This window comes from Epinephelus moara, chromosome 21 (genome assembly GCF_006386435.1).
Source record: "Epinephelus moara isolate mb chromosome 21, YSFRI_EMoa_1.0, whole genome shotgun sequence".
Lineage (NCBI taxonomy): Eukaryota > Metazoa > Chordata > Actinopteri > Perciformes > Serranidae > Epinephelus > Epinephelus moara.
The window spans coordinates 22859941-22882418 of record NC_065526.1 but is presented as its reverse complement, the minus strand read 5'-3'; the positions used below and the strand labels follow the sequence as shown (position 1 = coordinate 22882418).

At 40.0% G+C, this 22478-nt stretch overlaps 1 protein-coding gene across 1 annotated transcript in view; it reads right to left on the bottom strand.

Annotated features, from left to right (window-relative positions):
* si:ch211-106h4.4 (MAM and LDL-receptor class A domain-containing protein 1) overlaps positions 1–21506 on the bottom strand; it is a 45416-nt gene extending 23910 nt beyond the window's left edge. Inside the window, exons 1-26 of the mRNA XM_050032325.1 lie at positions 21335–21506; positions 20063–20194; positions 19752–19876; positions 19169–19406; positions 18124–18386; positions 16596–16686; positions 16308–16448; positions 14142–14273; positions 13058–13191; positions 12782–12953; positions 11850–11969; positions 11480–11634; positions 11295–11390; positions 9480–9570; positions 9247–9366; positions 7908–8010; positions 7676–7826; positions 7302–7521; positions 5476–5599; positions 4851–4980; positions 4670–4748; positions 2325–2480; positions 1287–1412; positions 986–1201; positions 771–890; positions 181–336 (exon numbers count right to left, since the gene is read on the bottom strand). Of these exons, the coding sequence (XP_049888282.1) occupies positions 181–336; positions 771–890; positions 986–1201; positions 1287–1412; positions 2325–2480; positions 4670–4748; positions 4851–4980; positions 5476–5599; positions 7302–7521; positions 7676–7826; positions 7908–8010; positions 9247–9366; positions 9480–9570; positions 11295–11390; positions 11480–11634; positions 11850–11969; positions 12782–12953; positions 13058–13191; positions 14142–14273; positions 16308–16448; positions 16596–16686; positions 18124–18386; positions 19169–19406; positions 19752–19876; positions 20063–20194; positions 21335–21506 (3763 nt within the window). The remainder of the gene's footprint in view (positions 1–180; positions 337–770; positions 891–985; positions 1202–1286; positions 1413–2324; positions 2481–4669; positions 4749–4850; positions 4981–5475; positions 5600–7301; positions 7522–7675; positions 7827–7907; positions 8011–9246; positions 9367–9479; positions 9571–11294; positions 11391–11479; positions 11635–11849; positions 11970–12781; positions 12954–13057; positions 13192–14141; positions 14274–16307; positions 16449–16595; positions 16687–18123; positions 18387–19168; positions 19407–19751; positions 19877–20062; positions 20195–21334) is intronic.
* Positions 21507–22478: the final 972 nt, after the last annotated feature.

Below are 22478 nucleotides of genomic sequence, written 5' to 3'. Positions count from 1 at the left end.
TCCTTTCCATCAATCAGCTGCTCCATCAGTTGATTGGCTGTTTGAGATCAGCTGATGTAGCTGGGATGTGAGCTGTCCTGCCCGAACTAACACTATGCTCAATTAACCATCTAACAAGTTATTCAGAGTCAAAGACAGTGAGGATTATCTAAATGCCAAGCAGCTCAGGGAGGGTGATACCTGCAGCAGAGTTATGGGTGTGATCCCTGGGAGGCCCATGTTTGGGCCAGGCCTCCTGTCCTTTGTGACACGTCCACTCAACTCTAGGTGTGTCCACATCACTTCTCGCCCACGAACACAGGCCTTGCTCAAAGCTGCAGCGCTCTGCATGTGTCTCTACATTATTATCATCAGGTAAAAGGAGGGCGAGAGGTAGACAAGTTATGAACTGATAATCGAGAACATCAACCTGTGAATGTGCAGCTCTTGGTTGGTTTATAAAACAACAACACATGGAAAAGCCCATCACACTATGACTCTATGAATGTATTATACATTACACATCACATACTATTGTATTTTTACTGATGAAAATCATACAAATCAGGAAAGACACTAAAAATCAATGTAAACAATTTTAAACTTTTCATTCCATTCATGCTTATAAGTTTAAATAGACTTACTCACTATCAAATTTTACTTAACTTTGAGACCTTTCAACAGAAATTATGAAATAATGTTCAGGACAAGGGGAAGTTTAGAGGGATAGCCTGTATGACCTGACATATATGAATTTACTGTACAGGTACATTTAGTGTGTCTTATCTCACCACAGTTGTTCTCATCAGACCGGTCCCCACAGTCATCACTGAAGTCACACACTTGGTTTTGCTCCACACACACACTGTTGTTGCACGTGAACATATTGTGTGGACACAAGGGCTGGGGCTCTGAGGTGGAAACCAAAATATATTTCATCAGTGGAAATCAGCTTGATAAAAGGAGCCACCTGACATAAACCGAGTGTCCTGCAGGTAGAGCTTACCAGGCAGGGTGCAGTTGGTGAAATCTATGTCATCAATGGCGATGTGTCCCCGACTGTTGAAGGCCCTGGATGCTTCAAACAGGATGGTGAAGTCCAGAGGGATTCGACCCACTGTTACCTCACCATGATGCCACGAATCTCTATGGTTACCGGACAGCCACCACAGTGCAGTGGTCCTGGCGCCCTCCTTTAGCAGCGCAGTCAGCTCCTCTATGTCTACAGCAGTGTCAAAGATGTCATGCAAACTTGCATACAAAGAAAGCAAGAACATACATGCAGAACACAATAATGGAAAACATACCGTCTCCATACATGTTGTAGTAGAAGTGTAGTGTGCAGGTGGCACTGGCCTGTTTCATGGTGGGACTTTGTAGGGCAGCAGGGCTCATTTGACTTCCGTGGTCAGGCTCCACTGCCATGTACCAACCTGGAAGAACCAATGACAGCCCCCTTATTTTTTCTATACACTGTCAGCAGTGTAAAAAGCACGGCAGGAAAAAAAATGAAGCAATGCTAGATCTGCCAGACTGACATGTAGTGGAAACGTGCTGGCATGATTTTATATTTACATTTTAATTCACACTAGAGAGCCTGAAACCAACGATTTTCAGTGGCAATGACATTATAAACCTCCTTAATTTTCAGCTGAAATCGAGCTGAGTCTGCAATGCATGCAGTAAAAAGCTGTTTATCTTATTTCACAGGGGATTTATTATATATTTTTGTCAGGAAGGCACCATGATTGTTGAGTTTCCCCCCTTTTTGTGTAACAGTCTCAAAGGTTTAGGCAATACAGGGACATATGGTGCTGCTAAATTAAAAACGCACATCATATTTTTAGATGTGATGACAGAAAAACTAAAAGCATAATTCAGTAAAGAATTTCATAGAATAAGCATTACAGTCAACGAATCCAAGCAAGAACAAAAAAAGCATGGGGATGTAGAAACTGTGGCAAACACACAGCCACCATACATACTGTAAAAGGGGAAACAAATTCAGCTTATTCAGCAAATTAGCATATTCAGCTTCTTTTACCGTTGTAACAAACTTCTCATTATAATACTTAAAGATGGATGAAAGATGAAAAGTGTACTGCTTTGTTGCCTCTTCCCCCTTTGGTGGGTTGTAACTATGAAAGGTGCTTTGTTTATTCTATGAGTGGAAGCCCACATTGTTTACTAATGTGTACTAATTTAGTTGCACTGAAGCATCAAGAATTTTGTTAACCTCACTGTTCTGCCTTTTATTGCTATAAGTGACGGATCAGACGCAGATAACCTCTCCCATTGAAAATAAAGGCAGTATCAGAATCAGAGGGGTTACTGTGTGGCCTTACCCAGTCCTGTGCCCACTGTGTGGTCCACAGAGGGTCCAGTGTTCCCAGAAGCATTTTTTCCTCTTGTCCACTGACAACCGCCATGGCTGATGTCCTCCCAGCCACATGTGTCATTTTCAAATGAACAGCCCACAAATCTCAAACTTGTGTCATTTACTACAAGAAAAGAAAACATTTTTATTTATTTAAATATCATCAAGCATGTATAGCGCTGCAGAGATGACGTTTTTTTGCTTTGTTTTTATAGGCTAACTCGGAAGGTAGCGTCGCCCTGGTTCCCTCGACAAAAAGCCGATGTGATTTTCCTGCTGTGTTGGATTACTGCAGAAAATAAGCTCTGTGGCAAACACGACTTTATAATACTCACACATTTTGCTCTGTACAATAATCCTCACAACTAAACAGCACATTTATGAGTTTTCAAGCATGAATGCAGTCACCAGAGGTTAAAAGCTAACGTTAATCTATAAAGCCCCATTTCCATCGAGCAGTCGGGTACAGTACGGTTCAGTTCAGCACGCTTTTTTTACATTTCCACTGTGAAAAGTTGTGGATGGTACCAATGGAACTGTTCTGTACCATCCCCATTTCTGGTCACCCCTCTGTTGGGGTACCTAGCACACAGGTTCGGTACAAAAAGGTGGAGCTGTGAACACTGCACTCCACACACATACTCTTGCTCAGGTTTTGAAAATTATGTAATCTCTGTTCATACCATGGCAAGTCATATATATTAGTAAACTGTAACTATACAATGAAAGGATGTTTTGCTGCCTCTTGCAGCAGCTTGAGTCAGAGAAAAATAACTTAATTCACTGGGCCGACTGGTGACTTTTAAGGTGGAATGTTTATTTGTAATGTTACTCAATGCATGAGGTGACGACATAAATCCATCAAAACACCTTAAATTTAAATATGACAATTTTGACCATTACTTTAGTTTTTATTGTCATTCTTGGATGACTTTTTGGAAGACTTTTAGTAATGAATGGATTTTTAATCATTTGAAAATAAATGGTCATTTTGACTGGATTTGACTGGATTATGTGAACGGCATATATTCTAATCCTCACTGAGAGAAAAAAAGGCATCGTGGAGCATCGTTCCTGTGGGCCCTGAGCTTGCCTGAGAAGGACTAAATGCACAAACCTGCTACTTTTAAATATCCCATGGAGAGAGAATCTCGCTGCAGCCTGTTTTATTTTGTTCTAAAAAAGTTTGCATGCAACCTCGTTCTGTGGACGATAAATGAGGTGCAGGTGCTTCCCTTTGTGTCACCGGTGAAGAGCCATACAGTACAGTGAGTGACAACAACCCCGCCCACATTTAAGGCTGCTTTCAGACCTAGAGTTGTTTTGCTTTGGTCCAAATCAGGGACTGATTTTGTTACAAAGTTGCATAACTGCCAAGAGTTGGTTCATGTTCTCACGGCAGCATTTACAAGCAGACCAGATAAAATGCTTGCGCAAGAAAGCTGCTCTTGATTGGTCAGAATTTTTATGTGGGAAAAATACAAGAAGTGAACAAAACATTGAAGAAGAGTACACTTGCAAGATAAATGTGACACTTTCTAATGTCACAATGGAGGGACAACTACGCAGGTTGATTTTAGCGCTGGTCATCTTGGACTATATTGCTGTCATTGTTCATTGTAGTCAAACCATACAGTGTGAAAACAAGGCGAACAATGTCTTGATGCATTGGATGTGCTGAATGTGCATATTAAGGCAGTAGCTACAGGAGGAGGTGCACATTAATAATCCTCCAGGACTGTAACATGCTCATGTTTAACCCAAACAACGCGTAATGTGGCTGCAGTTGGTTCAGATCGAGGTCGGAAAACGTTCTCACCACAAACAAACCGTTCCAGAGTTCGGGTGTAACCGGACAGAGACCACCTCACACCCAAGTGCAATTGCTGTGTTCACACGTGCCCAAACGAACCGCACTTAGGGGGCAAATGAACTTGAGTTCCATTGAACCGAACCAAACAGGGCAGGTGTGAAAGCACCCTAAGAGTACTATTTGCAGTGGAAACACTAGGGTCTAGGTACCATGTCAGAAGGGTTACTTTTGGTTCCAAAGGTACCATAGCGAATGTGTTTGGTGGAAACGGGGCTTAAATGAACTACACCATGGTCGCATGACTTCAACATCAGCACCACTAAGCTTGTTGCCCCCAACAACCTCTGTAGTCTCATTTAGCCACTTGTTAGCAACCACCAAAAACCCATTGACTTCAACACGAGGTGCAAATATGCTAACTCATTTCCTGGCTTCAGGACTCATTCGTGTACCACTCGACTAATTAACTAAAGAAATTTAAATAAAAACAGTATCAGTACCTTGACAAAGGCCTGGTGTGACACTGATGTCATCAATGGCAATGAATCCTCTGTTGTTAGTCTCTGCTTCAATCAGCAGCTGAGCATATGGTCATGGAGGGAGTCAGTGAATATCATCGATAAAACATCCATTCTTTTCAATTCTATTATTATTTAAACCCCTGAGCCTGTTTGGTATTACCTGGAAAGGTGTTCTCCTCTCTATAGACTGAGAGAACCTGGTCCAGCCACGTCCACTGCTGGTACCATTGAACATCAGATGCTCCTCCGACTGCCCTGAACGCATGTACACCTTCAGTGTACCGGAGTCACTGACAGACAGACAAATGTGAAATGTTAAATATGAAATGTGAAATCTGAAAACTTTTGTCAACTTAGTTTAATCAAAAAGTTTCTTTAGTATCTTTTCTTTATCTTTGCAGATGACTTTATACTTTATCAGTGCTAAAAAAGGAAATCCTGGAAATTATTGTTAGTGTGTAAAAAATTATTTATCAGCTATTCCTTTGGTTCATTTGAGCTACTTGTATTTATATATATATTCTACATGCATCTTATTTCTAGGTTGCTGAGTCCATTAGGGTCTTTTTCACACACACATCTGTGTAAAAGGTGAACTCTGTCACAGGATGTTCTTAGTCTTGCACAAAATGGGAGCAGGTGATTCACAAATGACATTTGTGCCCACTTTCAGAGGAAGTCAGTGAGGAAGCTAAACAGGACAAACAGGATGAAGTGCATCCTCTGTGTTGTCACATCCTGTGTGGTGTTTAAAGGGTGGTGTTTTGTAATTTTCCTTTGCTGACCTGCTGTCCATATGGTACCAGAAGGTGAGACAGGAGGTGGTGTCTCTCAGTTGGATCCATTCTGACAATACCTGCGCTACACTGCTGTGGCTTCGGTGCAGTGATGAGCTCAATAAAAACCGACCTGAATGCAATAATAAGAATACAGATATTACATAAAATAAGAATAGCACAAGAATTACAAACCTCTGCAATATTTAATGATTGTACCGTCAGTGATCAGTCATTTCAGTGTGTCAGCTGCACACATGTCTCATGAGGGACCTTATTTTTTAGTGCAAACTATAATTTTGGCTGTTTGAACTTTTCAAAATCTGTGATTGCAGATTACTTAGAGAAGGATCAGATGTCTCAGTTTTTAAAGTTTCTTTGTGGAACAGACATAAGGAAATTGTTTGTAGGGCAATAAGGAGGTAATGTCAGGACATAAGTCAGGGATAAAAAGAGAAGTTAATAAGTAACAGTGGAACAGCAGCTACAGAGGCTCAAATTAATCATAGATTGCAACACTGGTGGCTGTTGAGCTTCTTAGGCAGCTAACTTTGTATTCACTTATTTGCTGAGGCTTGTCACATTTTCAAATGTCAAACAAAGGAAAAAATGAAGCTACCTATCATCATTTTGTGCCCTCCACAGTTATTAAAGGTGCTGTACCAGCAGAGTGTGTCAGAGCTGCTATAATTGATATGATTAGCCACTTAACCTTAAAAAAATGTTAGGTTGCTGCTTGTGTATAAATCACTCTGTGCCTCAGCGCCAAATATATCTCTGACATGCTTGTGACATGAACCCTCTAGGACTCAGGACATCTGGGGTCGGCCTGCTGACCGTCCAAAGAGTTAGAATGAAACATGGTGAAGCAGTGTTTTGTTATCATGCAGCACAAACCTGGAATAACCTCCCAGATGATGTTAGACAAGCCCCGACTCTCAACACTTTTAAGTCAAAGCTAAAACATTCCTTTTTACACTGCCCATTCCAACCTGTAATTACTGCAAAGTTATTTTTAAACCCAGTTTTAAATCATTTTAAATAATACTTTTACCTTTGCACCTCTTGTCTTCACTTTTGCTATTTTTAATGGTGATTTATTTTTTAAATTGTAAGTCATTTAGTAATACTTTTACCTATCATATCTTTTTTTCTCTTTACTCTTTTCTGTATCCTTTATTATGTTTTAGAATGTATTGCTCTGTAGACTTGAAGTTTCAGGAAAAAGAGGATAGTTTGGGTTGAAATGAAAAGATTTCCGGGGCGTCGGTGGCTCAGTGGATAGAGCAGGCGCCCCCTGTTGCCGCAGTGGCCCGGGTTCGACTCCAGCCTGTGGCCCTTCGCTGCACATCATTCCCTCTCTCTCTCTCTCTCTCTCCGCCTTCTCACTGTCCTATCAATTAAAGGCAAAAATGCCCCAAAAATATCTTTAAAAAAAATAAAATTCCTTGCCATTGGTGCAGCTTGTAATAGCTCTTTTATTATGGAGCATCTTTGACATTACACATAGTCATTTGACCTTTTCTTGATCTAAAATATTAATTAGTGCAGCTTTAAGGGTTTAAATCTGTAAATTCCCCTCTCCATGCTGCCGAGCATATGAATGCCCAGTGTTGCCCCCCAGAGTTAAACTCATTACCAACAGATTTACTATGTTTAATCCTGAGATTTTTGATATAAAGATTTTTCTCTTGAAAGTCCATTTTACTGCTGATCAGTAATTTATACTGGGATTTGCTCCTCTATGAATGTGATCTCTGGATAGAGCTGGGATTTCTACTCTATTTGCATGTCCATGTTCATCTTATTACATTGAGACATATCAAAGGTCGTACCCTCTGGGGTCTGAGTGGTTTGGTCTGTCGGTGGACCCTGAAAACCGCCACTGGCCAGCACCCAGTCATGTCCATCTTCTTTAGGGATGTTGACCCAGGTGCACTGTCCGGACTCAAAGTCACAGCTGCCTGTAGGACTGCAGGCCCCATCCTTCACAGAAATGTCATCTAATTTCACTGTAGCGATGGTGCCTGGCGCATGGACTGCCTTAAACACCACCTGGTGAAGGACATGAACTGTTTTAGAAAGCAGACTTACAGGAATGACTGAAATTACAATGCAGTATGTAGTTTAGTGACTCACTGCAGAGGAGACAATTTGTTTGGCGGAGAGTGCGAGGTATGGGGTCATTGTAAACAAGTTAAAAACTTACGTTGAATGGTGCAGGGGAGGACACAGTGACCTCTGCCACCTCCCAGCCTGAAGAGGGCGCTCCAGATCGTTCCCAAAGTGCTTCACCTGGCTCCCCACTCCGCAGAACATGCACAGCAAGGTTGTTAGATGGACCTGCAGGTATCCAGTACCTGGACAAATACAGCAGATACACATTAAAATCTTCATCCCACAACTGTGTGTACAGTGTGTGATGGCAGCACTGGACTCACCAGAAGCGTACACATATCTCTGTAGCTGAGGTGACCTCAGGTGTGAGCAGCTGAGCTACTTCAGTCTCTGTCGAGTTTGACATCATCACAGTCATGTAGAAACCTACAGCAGAGTTAGTTAGTTAGAGCTGTTTAACATCAAACATCCAGCTACAGCAAGACTGATTGACTTGACAAGACATGAGCATGCTAACATGCTCAATATGACATGTTTAGCAGGTATAGACCTTTTGTTTGCCACGTTGAACATTTTAGCGTAGCATGTTAGCATGCTAGAACTTGCACTGAACACAAAGTACAGCTGAAGCTGACGGGAATGGGTTTTGCATTGTCTTTGGTCATAAACCAAGGTGACGAACACATTAAATGTCTGACCTGATGGTGGTGCTACATCAATCAGTGGGACTGACTGTCTAAAAGCCATGAATATCTGTACAAAAATCCATCCAACAGTTGTTGAGACATTTCACTTCACGAAAAGTGTTTGACACGACTGAACAACATGACCATCTTTACGCTTCACCTCTTATGCATGTGTACCAAGATGTGGCAACAGGAAGTCCATTCATTCCTATGGAAATCTCTGTGATATCCAATGTGCCAAACAGACAAAATTAGCCTCCCCCCCATGGCTACAGGTAGTTTCTATCAGGTTTCTAACCATACACTAAGAAATCCACTTCCTTGCGTTGGACACCAAGGATATTTATGGATCTACGGACACCAGGTGTGATGCTATCGTGACTAAAAATCCATGCATGCTTCAACTGTTGTTTAACTCAGTGATTCCCAACTGGTGGGTCTAAAAGTGAGTCCCAGGTCCAGTCTAAATGGACCCCAAGTGACTCGTCAACATGTCAAGTTTGTAGAACACACACTACAGTAGTACAGTGAATTTTGAAGTGCCATTTTCTACTGTAGCGTGAGCGAAGAACAGACAGCTACTAGAGAGTACAACAAAGTAGCATGACAACATGGCCAAACACAAGTATAATGCTGAATATATTAAACTGTGTGGACCTTGAACTATAAGGAGAAATCTGGACCCCGTGGCTGGACCAGTTGGGAACCACTGGTTTGATAGATGTTAGCAACACTACACACTCTTAAACAGGGGTTCCCAAACTAGCAGGTCACCCAAAGAGTGATGTTCTCTTCCCAGACTGTTGCATTACAATCATTTGAGACACCTGATGAGGTAAAATTGTCCAGTATTTCACAATAAAAACAAAGGTAAGAGTTTGAAAACATAGCAGATGTAGCTTCGGTGAGCAATCGGTGAGACCACGATTGCTTTTCTCTGTTATTAATCACATAATCTCAGCAGCTTTACACTCACCATTTTCAGTTCCATACGTGTGATCCACTTGATGTTTTGTGCCTCTTTTGCGACCCCAGAGACCCTTATGACTGACATCATTCTCAAAGTCACAGCAGCTGGAATCAAACCCACACACATCTAAAATGGTGTAAAAAAAAAAAAAAAAAAAAAAGAGAGAGAAGCTGTAATAGTCTCTAGTATGTTTTGACTTCCTGTGAACATCAAGCAATGGTGGATAAGTCTTTACGTACTCAGATTACTGCAGGCACCCTCCTTCACTGTAATATCATCAATGGCAATGAATCCTCGGCTGTTGGTGTTACTGTGGCCGGTGAACATCAACTGTGGACGAAGGAGAAACACAAAAGACAAGGAAAAAAAGAGTTTGGAGTGATTTAAAGAATTTGGTTTGTGCCTCTGTAACACTGATCCTGTCCCTGTATTCTGTCTTAATCACTGATGGGGATCCTAATAAATAAAATGAAATAAACGAAATGCATGTGCAGATTTGAGCCCTACTGATAAACTGCTGATATTATCTTATTGCAAACATATTGGAATAATTGTAGGGGAGAAAGGTCAAAGATGTCTTTGAGATAGTTTAAAAACAGTGGTGCCGTTGTTTGTCTAACAGATAGGACTGAGTAGTCTAATTTTCAACTGTTAAAGGTCCTGCTTAATATATTTTGATGGCCCCTGAGGTGCTGAGTTTGCTGTGGTTCACCAGAAACTGGTTTTCCCCTCTGTTCTTGAAGGCATCACGGCAGTGCAGCGGCTGATTCGGAACACCTGGGCTGAGCGCTTCTGGAGAATTAAAACCCAGCTCCAGTGTTGCTCATTCTCTCTTTGTACTTTGACTCATCTCTGGCGTTTGTGCATTTTGGCCTTTGTTTGTTTTTTCTTTTGTTTCGCTTCACAACACCTGACACCACACTATTTTCACTCACTCACATCTACATCACTGACTTATTGATTAGCCACACTCCATACACACTTGCCTTTATTAGGTACACCTTGCTAGTACCAGGTTGGACCCCCTTTTGCCTTCAGAACTGCCTTAATTCTTGGTGTAATAGATTGAACAAGGTGCTGGAAACATTCCTCAGAGATTTTGGTCCATATTGACATGATAGCATCACACAGCTGCTGCAGACTTGTCGGAAGCACATCCATGATGTGAATCTCCTGTCCCACCACATCCCAAAGGTGCTCTGTTGGATTGAGATCTGGTGACTGTGGAGGCCATTGGAGTACAGTGAACTCATTGTCATGTTCAAGAAACCAGTTTGAGATGATTTGAGCTTTGTGACATGGTGCGTTATCCTGCTGGAAGTAGCCATCAGAAGATGGGTACACTGTGGTCATAAAGGGATGGACACGGTCAGCAACAGGCAGGATGGATCCATGCTTTCATGTTGTTTACACCAAATTCTGACCCTACTATCTGAATGTGGCAGCAGAAATCCAGACTCATCAGACCAGGCAACGTTTTTCCAATCTTCTATTTTCCAATTTTTTTTCCCTGTTCTTAGCTGGCAGGAGTGGCACCTGGTGCAGCAGTTTCTGAAATACTCAGACCAGCCCGTCTGGCACCAACAACCATGCCACGTTCAAAGTCACTTAATCACCTTTCTTCTCCATTCTGATGCTCGGTTTGAACTTCAGCAGGTCGTCTTGACCATGTTGACATGCCTAGATGTATTGAGTTGCTGCCACGTGGCTGATTAGTAATTTGCATTAACGAGCAGTTGAATACCTAATAAAGTGGCCAGTGAGTGTACGTAGTTATTTTTTAGTTATTTACTTTGTCACAATAATACTTTTTGATTGAACACCATCCACTGTGTCCCTTCCCGTATTTGTCATGGCCTAGGAACTGGGTTATGACAACATATAATCTCACAATTCATTTTAAAACGAATTTAAGGGACCCTTATGTTTGTTTATGTTATGTGTTTTTGTCTGATATATTGTTATCTGATTTTTAAACACTCAAATATCAGCTTAAAAAAATCCAGCATCAGTTGGGCTTTATCGCAAAGATGAATATGTGAGTTAAGGTTTACCCGTGTTATATTGTTCATGCTGATCGTTACTTGTGCGTTAATCCACTCTGAATTCTGGGTCCCTCGGCGAGTCCACACCAACAGTTCAGAGGAAATCTAGAACAAAGCAAGTCATTGTAAAGTTACGACACTGCAAGTTAACTCTGTAACAGCTGGTTTAAAGTAGTACTAACTGGGATACATACGGTCTCAACCAGCAGGTCCAGAGTGGATACTGAAGGCCCGAGCATGTAGTACCAGAATCCAACACAGATAGGTGATGTGAGATCAATGACAGGAACAGAGACAACTGCTCTTTCCCCATCCTTTGATCCAGATCCATTCAACAGTAAGAAGAAACCTTGGTGGGTGAAGAAAACAAAGAAAGGGCTACCAGACTGTGAGGCACTGAATAAGCATGGCTCTAGATCAGAGTTACTTTGTCTGTTTCATCACTGATGAGACAGTTCTGCCATTCAACTCCTTTGCTACATATGTTTGCAGGTCTTCTTCCCAGGGCTCTGTTTTATGTTTCTTTCCAGTGTTGGTGTTTATATAAATGTCAGTACTCAATACCTTCATTATTTCCGACAGTATGATCATATTGAGGTCCGTCCCATGGCTGGTCCACTTGAAGTCCACTACTGAGAGTCCAGTTCGAATCATCACTCACCTCCTGGACCCAACTACAGAGACCTGTTTTACAAGATATAATTTCACTTCTTAAAATACTTCATTTGTAACATAAAGAGTGGGATACATAGTCAACAGAACATTTACTTAAAAGTATGTAGTATATATCTAAATGGCTTCAAGTAAAAGTCATATCTGAGAAACAATGGAGAGATACACTTCACATTAAAGGAATACTTTGCTCTCAGAATGATAATATACACATCAATAACTCATTCCATGTTACGCTGAATTCATGACAAAACCTTTGTTTTTCTTGCATGCCTCCTCTGTGAAGGAAGAATCCAAAAATGCAGCAAATTCTTAATGAATGGAAGTACATGGGGACCACGTTTACCAACAGCAAAACTTTATCAAAACATCCATTTACAAACTCTCAAACAACTTGCGCAGTATAATTCAAGTCTCATTTATCTAATCGTGTGCTCAGTACTTCCCAAACACATGCATAATGATGATGACAGATGATTTGATATAATTTTGCTGTTATTAAATGGGGACCCCTATGACTGTAATTCATTATGAATTTTCCCTGCTTTTGGATTCTTCATTCATCATGGAGACATGAGGGAAATACAAAAAAAAATTTCACCAATACACTGTTACATGGGGTGAGTAATTTACATACAAATGATCATTTTGGGAGTTAAGCATTCCTTTAATAGCTAAAGTATTACATTTTTGGTGTTTGAATCTGGCTACTGTCGCTAGAAAATCAGGTATTGAGTCACTTAGCTGTGAAAAATGTTGACCTTGATACTTTATTATAGGATGATATAAGACGAATCACAGTCTGCCCTGTTTTCCTGAGTCACCTTGTTCAAATGTGCAGTCCATGGCGGAGGCAGGAGCAGTGGTGGTGGTGGTGGCAGGGATTGGAGTGGTGGTTGGAATAGTGTCGTCACAAAACCTGCCCCTGATGATATGGATGTCATCCAGAGAAAAGGTGCCATCCTTTGAGTCTGGACATCTGGCTTGTAAAATAATCTGTGATGACAGGATAATAGTTAATTTAGAATTGTGCACTGATTTATTTTTTTCCCCAGGGAACTTTATCAGGGTTTATTATAAAATTATACATTTTGCCTTACCTGGTGAGGCCCTGATGCACTGTAATCCACCCTGTCTTGGATCCACGTTTTATTTAAATATCCAGTTGTATTCCACACAGGACGCAGCCCAGCAGTCTCATTCACAAACACTGTAAGCGTGATGTAAGAAGGCGCTGGAAAAAACAAAATTCATCATCAGAAAACCTGGTTTGAGAATGTTTCCTCTTCTCTTTTGTAGGACAATTAGATCTGAAATGAGGCATGCACATCAGAGTACCACTGTATAACCAGGAGCCCCCTCTGATAATAAGTTAGAAGCTTCGAAAAATAATTTTATCCCACACTATCTGAGAGTATCATATGTATGATGTTTATACCCAGTTAAATATACAAATGTAAGACTGTAAACTATTCATTTAATTTTCATCAACTGCTTTTATGTTTTTATATTGTTGTCGTACTGTATTTATTGTGCCCCCCTCCCCCATTATATTTATTGCATTTCCTTTTTACAAATAAGAACAAGAACTACTGCTAAATTAACACAAACAAACAACTTCAGTGTATAAATATACATATCATATCATATTGTACTGTATCGTGCCATGTCATGTCATGTCGTATCGTATCATATAATATTATATTGTATTGTATCATATCGTATTGTATTGTAAGGTATCGTATCATATTGTATCAAACAATAACAGAATATGGTATGTGCAAATTTGCAAATTTCAATTTTGTCTTTTTGTTTTGTATTGCCCCCTGGATGTATTTTGCCTTTGCTCTTGCATACACTCCTTTCCACTATACCCATCAATGCTCTAGCATTTGATCTTAGGAACTTTTTCATTTATGAATATGAAATATATGAATACCATTCATATTTTTTAAAAAGCCTGGCGTTTTAACATTGTTTGTTTTTCACTAGAAGGATGTTCACTAAACAAAATGTGTGTCCTATCTGTGATGCAGTATATATTTGTTTATTAACAAAATGTAGGTAAAACGACCCCAGCATGTCTTAGTGCCATTTTAAGAGTTTCAAGCACATTTCTGAATTGCAAATATTTTGGCCAGGGTGATCATGACATAACATTTTGTCCCATGCCAGTGTACTCACCATCTGATAACCACCCTTCGGCATAGTGCCAAATCTGCAGGCAAGCTCGGTCTACTGCCTCCATTGTCTCACTCTCCAGTTGGGCAATAACTTCTTTCGCAGACTGAGAGGCCGTGAAGAATGCAAAGTGGCCTGTAGGGTGAAAGAAACAACATAAAATATCCAGGACATTTTTTTCCAAAAGTGTCCTGCACATGCAAATAATTTGCATAATTTCAGATTCACATAACGGCTTTATACAGTCACCTAAAATATGAGCGGCTCCATGATCAAGAGAGTTGTTCGTCTACCACTGCCTCTATCAGATAGTTTGTGTTATTGTGTGACTTTGGTGTTTTTAAAGGTCAGGTTGGATTCATTAGAGTCACACAATAACACAAAAAACAAAACATAACTTTCAATTGAGGCAGTGGTAGACCAGCACCTCCTGTATTTAGTGAAGTAAAATTACCGGTTTTGCCGATGGAGTCTGGCTTTGAAAAGAGCATAGATAAGTTTCACATTTAGTTCAGTTCCCAGTCGGAAGGGGCTTTGTTTGGGAAGTATTCAGCATACAACTGGATAAATGAGACTTGGATTAGACTGCATGACTTGTGTGAGAGTTTGTGAACAGATGTTTTGATATAGTTTTGCTTTTGGTAAACACGGACCCCATGACCTTAATTCTCATTTTTTGGATTATTTCTTCTTCATGGAGGGATGTGAGGAAAATACTGCGTTACATTGAATTTGTGTTACAAATTCAAGGTGACATGCAGGGGGTGAAGTATTTCTTTGAAGCTTGACTGATAAATATTGAAACACTGCATGCTATAATCATTCCTTCTGTTCACACTGGCCATTAAGAGATCACTTCCTAATGCAATTACAATGTCAGTGATGGGGGACAGAATCTACCATCCTTGTTGTGTGCAAAAACACATTAAAAAGTATATCTGAAGTTAATATGAGACTACAGCAATCTGAGTTAGATGGATCTAGTTGGTATCTTCCAAAGTTACAGTACCTTTAGTGTGAAATTGCTTCTTTATGTTACTAGGCCCCGTGTCACTAGGTTCACTAATGATTAACTGACAGGCGCTGATACTGGGAAATTTTACTGCTGCTTGACCTCAGTGCTGTGTTCAACACTGTTGATCACAACATTCTCATCAATAGACTAAATCATTGCATAGGTATATCTGGAACTGCTCTTAAATGGTTTGAATCATATCTCTCAGATGGAGAATTTTCTGCGTCCATTGGTAATTTTGTTTTATCTTCAGCTCCGCTGATGTTTGGGGTGCCACAGGGATCTATTCTTGGTCCTATTCTGTTTTCACTTTATATGCTTCCATTAGGACGCATTATCAGCCATTTTAGTAGGGTATCCTACCATTGTTACACTGATGACACCCAAATCTACCTGTTCTTTAAGCCAGATAATGTTAGCTGTCTGAGCCTTTTAATGGAGTGCTTCACTGCTATTAAAAATTGGATGACTTTTGGGTGATTTTTCTGCAGCTAAACCCAGACAAGACATCAAGGCCCCAATGCTCTGGAATTCTCTGCCTTAGGAGATTAGACTGGCTAGCACATTACTTGTGCATAAATCATTACTTGAAACATATTTTTATACTTAATTGTTCCCTTTTAATGCCTGATTTTTTTTTCTTTTTGATTTGTAACTTTTGTGTTTTTTTCCATTTGTTCTATTTTTGCCTCTGTACACATCATTTAAAAAAAAAAAAAAAAAAAAGTATTGTATTGTTATTGTTGTCTTATTTTTATACACTTTGGGAAGCACTAAATAATCTTGATTAGATAAGTGCTATATAAATAAAATTCCTCTTCTTCTTCTTCTTCTTGTACTTCTTCTTTTTTTTATCATTATTATCATTATCCCTCTGCTGCAGCCCCTCATCCCTTAATGGCCAGCACAAACAGGAGGGATGACTATAGCGATACAAAAACCTGTTTCAGTGTTCATATAGGCACCTGACTACTGTTTTAAGACAGACTTAAAACACTGTGAATGTATCCTTTAAGTTTAAGTAATCCATGTTTCTCTGTTTCAGCTGTTCCAAGCACATGATCCCTGTTGCTCTCCCTGTTTTGTGGACTGCAAAATCCCACACTCATTATGATGCCTGTAGTCAAAGTGTGTTTGTGTGTGTGGTGACTTACCCAAAGCAGAATTTGTGGTGTGGTCCCTGTTTGGAATAAGGGAACCCTTACTCTCACCTGAGAGCCAGTCCCAGTCCACTCCAGACTCTGCTGGAGGATTGTTCACCCAACTACACAGGTCCATTTCAAAGTCACAAAATCCTGTAAGGGAATAACACAGGTACACATAACGTATGCAACCGGACATGCATGCACACATTAGAAAAGCAGAACATATACTAATTTTAATACTTTTCATCCATTTTCCATTTTAACTTTCAAGTCTTGGGGTTTACATTGGTCACTAACCTTGCGGAGGACAGGCACCATTCAGGACAATTAGGTCATCAATGGCAATATCTCTCTTCGGTCCATCTCCAACCACCGCCTCAAAGATCACCTGTCATTTAAAATGATGAAAGGATTTGAACTTATATGACATGTTATTTCTATACAGTTCTGACCGAGGAAGTGCAGACTTATCTCAAACTACTAACAATTTCTGAATGTAAACATATTGATTATACTCAAGGAATAGGATTTTCAAGTCAATCTTAAAACAATATTCACATGCTATTATACAGTTAAAGAGTTATTAAGCATCAGTCCTCCTGTCCATACTGGCATCAAATGGATCTCTTTCTAAAGTGATTCCAGTGTTGTTATCTTCCAGCGTTATAGTCTTTTTAGTATCAAATGTTTCCTTACTGAGCTGTAGCAGAGGAGTGGATACAAAAGGAATTTCATACTAAAAAGATTGTGATTTTGAAATGTGATTATTTTTACATTTGATTTAGTCTGACTAAGACTGCTTTAGCCTCATTTTAACTTCAGCTAAACTTCACAAATTGCACACACAGCATTAGTTCAGGCAAGACACAATGTCAAGCTCAGCAGCCCAATCAACTGATGGAGCAGCTGACAGATCACATGATTCCTTTCTATGCAACCAAATGGTGAATGTCTTTCAGAGTGCCCTATTTAAACTGCTCTGGCCTGCCTACTGTTGCTGCTTCCTTTGCAAGTCACTTTGCAACCCACCTCCACCCCAGCTCCTCCTTTTCATGTTGTGTCTGACTTATCAATGTAATTTCTGTTTGTGTCTCTGTTCTGTTCCCAGGAGGTCTTTGCTACTGCTCTCCCTGCCTTAGGCTTTCCATGTAGGCACATGGAAGGGCAGGGCGGTGTGCTCTCTCTGCCTCAGGGTTTCCTTGTTTGCACATGGAAGGGCAAGGAGGTTTGCGTTCTCTGCCTCAGGCTTTTCATGTAGGCGCATGGAAGAGGCTTTCTGCATAGGCCCGAGGAAAGGCCACCAAATATAATACTGCAAATGGAATTAAAGTTTTTTTTGACTAAAGTGGTCCTGACTGAACATATTGTTACACTGAATGAGGACTGTGGATTTTGTCCCTCATCACTTAGAATGAAAACTAATTTAGGAAGGGAACTCCTTATGGCCAGTATGGAAAAAAGGAACAATCAAAGCAACCGATAGCACGTTAATGTAAACTTTATAAAACCATAGCAACCAGTTGCCAGGCCGTAAGCAGCATGTATCCAAGAGAAAGCTAAAAAAAAAAATCACTGACAAAGCACCAAAAAACACGAGAGCGAGACGAAAAGCCAAGTTGAGTGAATCTTGGGAACATAGTAAAAAGATGGACAACAGCATGTATAAAATATATGCATGAATAGTGCAAACCCCAAAAATATCATGTTAGAAAATTATATTAAAAAAAGTCCAGAACAAATTAGTTTTAAGATGCTTTTCAAAATGTGCACTGATTAGGCAATCGTTTATTCACAAATCATTTATTGATAACTAACCACCAAGTACCTGATATGGGGTTTCAAGACTGAGAAGTGTCACTCTTCCGTGCCTCCAGTGCTTCCCCTGATCTCCACTCCTGGTCCAGTGCTGGACAGTGTTGTTGTCAGCGGTTCGAAGATAAACGCTGAGTTCTCCCACTCCACTTCCCTCCATATAGTACCAGAACATTAGGCACTCCCCATCAGGAGCAGTGGGCTTCATTACTGCAGTCATCACTGCGCCTCTGGACCCCACAGGGTGCTTCCACAACTGGGCACTCAGATAATAACCTACACAACAGGGCGGAGTTGTACACACATGTTGTTTTACATAGAATGGGATCACACAAAGTTATTAATAACAACTGAATGTATCATTTATATACTGCAATAAAAAACAAGATTCATCATCTTTCTTTAACACTGGCATTTTGAATTTTAAAATTTTGATGCTAAGTTACCAGACATCCTTCAAATGAATCAGTGCATTGTTCTGATAATAAAAGAAAACAAGATTCAACTTGTTAATAAGCAGTTTCCTCAGTCCATCTCCTTTGAAATTGCACGTGAATGACAAATATTGACTTTTAAACATATAGGATCCTTAATCTATAACATGTTTAATGTATTTTCTGGTTTAAAGATACACTATACAGAATTGTTGGTTACTGTTTGTTAACATGCTAACCCCAGATTCACTCTAATTTGGCGTTTTACCTCGCTATATTAAGTTTTTTTTGGTGGATGCCTGCTGCTTAACTTCCACAAACTATCGCAAACGTCTAATGGGTCAAAAGTGATGATTTAGAGGGATTTCTTCTATATGACTCCGTACATCCAAAAATCCCGCATAGTGTATCTTTAAAATTCCAGCCAAACTGAATACAGTATAGTCAACCCAATCCAAACCCGACAGACTTCCCAGTTTCTTTGTTTGAGCAAACATCAAGTGTCATCATCAGATGCACCTTCAAGCTAAAAACAAAAAATATAACCACTTTCTAGTTCTGACATGATTTGAAAAATTTACAGCAGATGAGCCAGCTGAGTCTGTATCTCAAGGAGTTCCAAACCTTGCTGTGTCCCCAGAGTGTGATCTGCGGCGGGGCCTGAAGAGTTGGCTGGTTGGGACACCCCTCTGACCCGACTCCAGCTGAAGTCTGCAGATGGTTGGGGCAGCAGACCACAGAGAGAGCCCTGGAAGGTGCACTCTCTCTCAGCTGGACAAGAGCCAGTCCCACTGCTGGATACCATAATGTCATCAATGGCTATGCTGCCTTGTGTGCCACCCACCACTGCTTCTATAATAAACTGGAGAGCAACACAACTTAATGGAAGTATAGTTTTTGAGGTAAAAAAGAGTTAAACTTTGTCATGAAACATAGTTATTAACGGAAATAAATGAGAAACAAAACCAAAGTCATCTTAAGTACACTGCCCGTTATTAGACATTAATAAGAACGGAAAGAAAATAAAAATTGTATCAGTAAGAAAGACACACAAATACAAGGCTTGCGTTTGACAATAGGAACATTAATTTGCATGTGTTTGTATTCTTGGCTCTTTGCAAGAAAATAAAATGTCTTATCATTTGGAATAAATCTTTTTTGTTATGATCAGCAGAGGAATATACACAAAAAAGAGCAATAACAATACCTGTATTGGTTTGTCACTGTTGAAGGTAAGATCTGCAAATCTCCATTTATTTCCCTGGGTACCACTTCTCATCCACACAACTATCTCAGCTTCGCCAGAGCGCTTTGCAATAAACTTCAATGAACCTGATTATAAAAAATCAACATAACATTTGAGGGACACATGTTATCTTATGGAGAAAAAGCTAAAGATTTAAAATTAGGAAATGCTGGACAGCTGTCGTGTATATTGTGTGTATACCTCATTGTCTATTTAATGACCCATTTAGTGAATACGTCTGGAGGTGTAGCTACAGACATTGAGGCACGTACCAATGCTGTTGCCAAATATGTGATACATGAAGCTCACACATATGACTTGTCCTGCAGGTTGAGGGAAGCTGACAAGTCTGGCTGTCGACGAGGTATTCAGTTGTGTGTAAGCAGTTATGAGCATGTAGTAGCCTGTAGAGAAAATAAAAAACGTTTGTATGTCTCTGTGCACTAGTCAAGTTTTTCTCACAGTTAACATCCATGTCTGTGAAAACATGAATGCTTCACAGTCATCTTCCCCCCATCAGCACAGAGGATCTATACAATCAGCACAGTTTTAAAGTGGACACCCAAGATTAGTATCACGAATTCAGTGTCTGACCAAATGTCTCTCCTTCTGTTCCTGAGTTAAGACGTTAAGCAATGGCCAGAAAAGTGTTTTAATGCAGAATATTATGATGTGACGGTGAAGTTGACCTTTGACCTTTTGGATATAAAACGTCATCATTTCATCATAATATCCCCTTAGACATGTGTGTGAAGTTTTGTCAAAATTAGCACAAGAATTCTTGAGTTATGGCCAAAAATGTTCTACGAGGTCACACTGACCTTGAGCTTTGACCTTCAACCACTAAATTCTTATCAGTTTATTCTTCAGTCCAAGTGGATGTTTGTGTCAAATTTTAAAAAATTCCCTTAAGGTGTTCAGGAGGTACTGCAGTCATGAGTATGAGACGTGCAAGATCACATCGACCTTGACCTTTGACCACCAAAATCTAATCAGTTCATTGTTGAGTCCATGTGAATAAATCTGAATTAATTCCCTCAAGCTGTCCTTGAGATATCACGTTCACAAGAATGAGACAGATTAGGTCACATAGACCTTGATCTGTGACCTATGACCACTAAATCTAATCAGTTCATCATTGAGTCCAAGTGAATGTTCGTGTCATATTTGAAGAAATTCCCTCAAGTTGTTCTTAAGATATTGCATTCATGAGATTGAGATGGATACAAGGTCACAGCGATCTTGACCTTTGACCCTTGACCACCAAACTCTAATCAGTTCATCCTTGAGTCTAAGTTAACGTTTGTCTAGATATATATTATTTACAAGAATGAGAAACTAATCAATTCATGGTTCAGTCCAAGGGAAGATTTGTGCCAAATTTTATGAAATTCCCTTATGGCTTTGAGATATTGCGTTAACAAGGATGGGACAGACATATGTACATACGGATGTACCCATATGTACGTATTCAAGTACGTAATCAAGATGCCACCAAGTAAATGCTCAAACTAATTCCTCTTCATTGTCAGTAAGATACTCACCCTCTCCTGTTGGGCCATCATCAAATCCACCATCACTTCTTTCCCACAAAAGGCTGGCAGTGTGGTTGTGGTACCACGAACAGGTGTCTTCTTCAAAATCACATGAGAGTTGGTTTGATCCTGCGGGGACATCTCCCTCTCCACAGTATTCAAAGTTGATATCGTCCAACATACCGTCGCTGGCTTCCATTAATGGAGGTTTGAATGATAACCGCAGCTGTAGAAAGAGAAGTGTTTTACCCTACATTTATTCTGAAAATCAGTATTAATACTGATTTAGTTTATTTACCCCTAAAGGCTGCATTTGCTACATTTCTGGCCCCTGGAGAAAAAATTCGCTGTGGACCCTACTGACCACCGAGTGCCTTCCACTGCCTGTGTATTGTGTGTGTACCCTGTTGCCTTTAAAGGGACAGTTCACACCAACATCAAAAATACTGTACATAGTTTCGTCTTACCTGTAGTGCTCTTTGTCAGTCTAGATTGTTTTGGTGTGAGTTACAGAGTGTTGGAGATACCAGTCATAGAGATGTCTGTCTTCTCTAAAATATAATGGAACTAGATGGCACTCGGCTTGTGAAGCTCAAAAATGCAGACATCTCTACAGCTGATATCTCCAACACTCTACATGTCACACCAAAACAATCCTGATTGATAAACAGCACTACAGGTTAGAAGACAAATGTGTGTATTTGATTTGGATGTGAACTACCCCTTAAGCACACTTCAAGTACAAAATATCCAACAGACTTTTACGTCGCATCTTAATTTTGCCTTGAGCCCCTGAAACCAATCAGGACATCAGATTTCTGAACACACCTGTCCCCAGTTAGCTGTACGTCTGCATGGCAACACAAATCTTTTGAGGAATAGGTACCAGGTAATAAACAGGTCCAGTTACATTGTGTCAAGTACCATAATTAAATAAAAAAAAAATGGATTTATTGATCCGCCAGGGGGAAATAGGTTGTTATATAACAATAGGAAGCAGTGCAGATAAGATACAATAAAAGTTTGGGGTGCAATAAAGATTAAGAAAATAAAAATTTGGAGAGCTACCCCGTGAATCTAAATCAAATTAAAGCAATATACAGATAGAAAATAACTAGAGTAGTAATAATCAATCAAACCTAACCTCTAACAA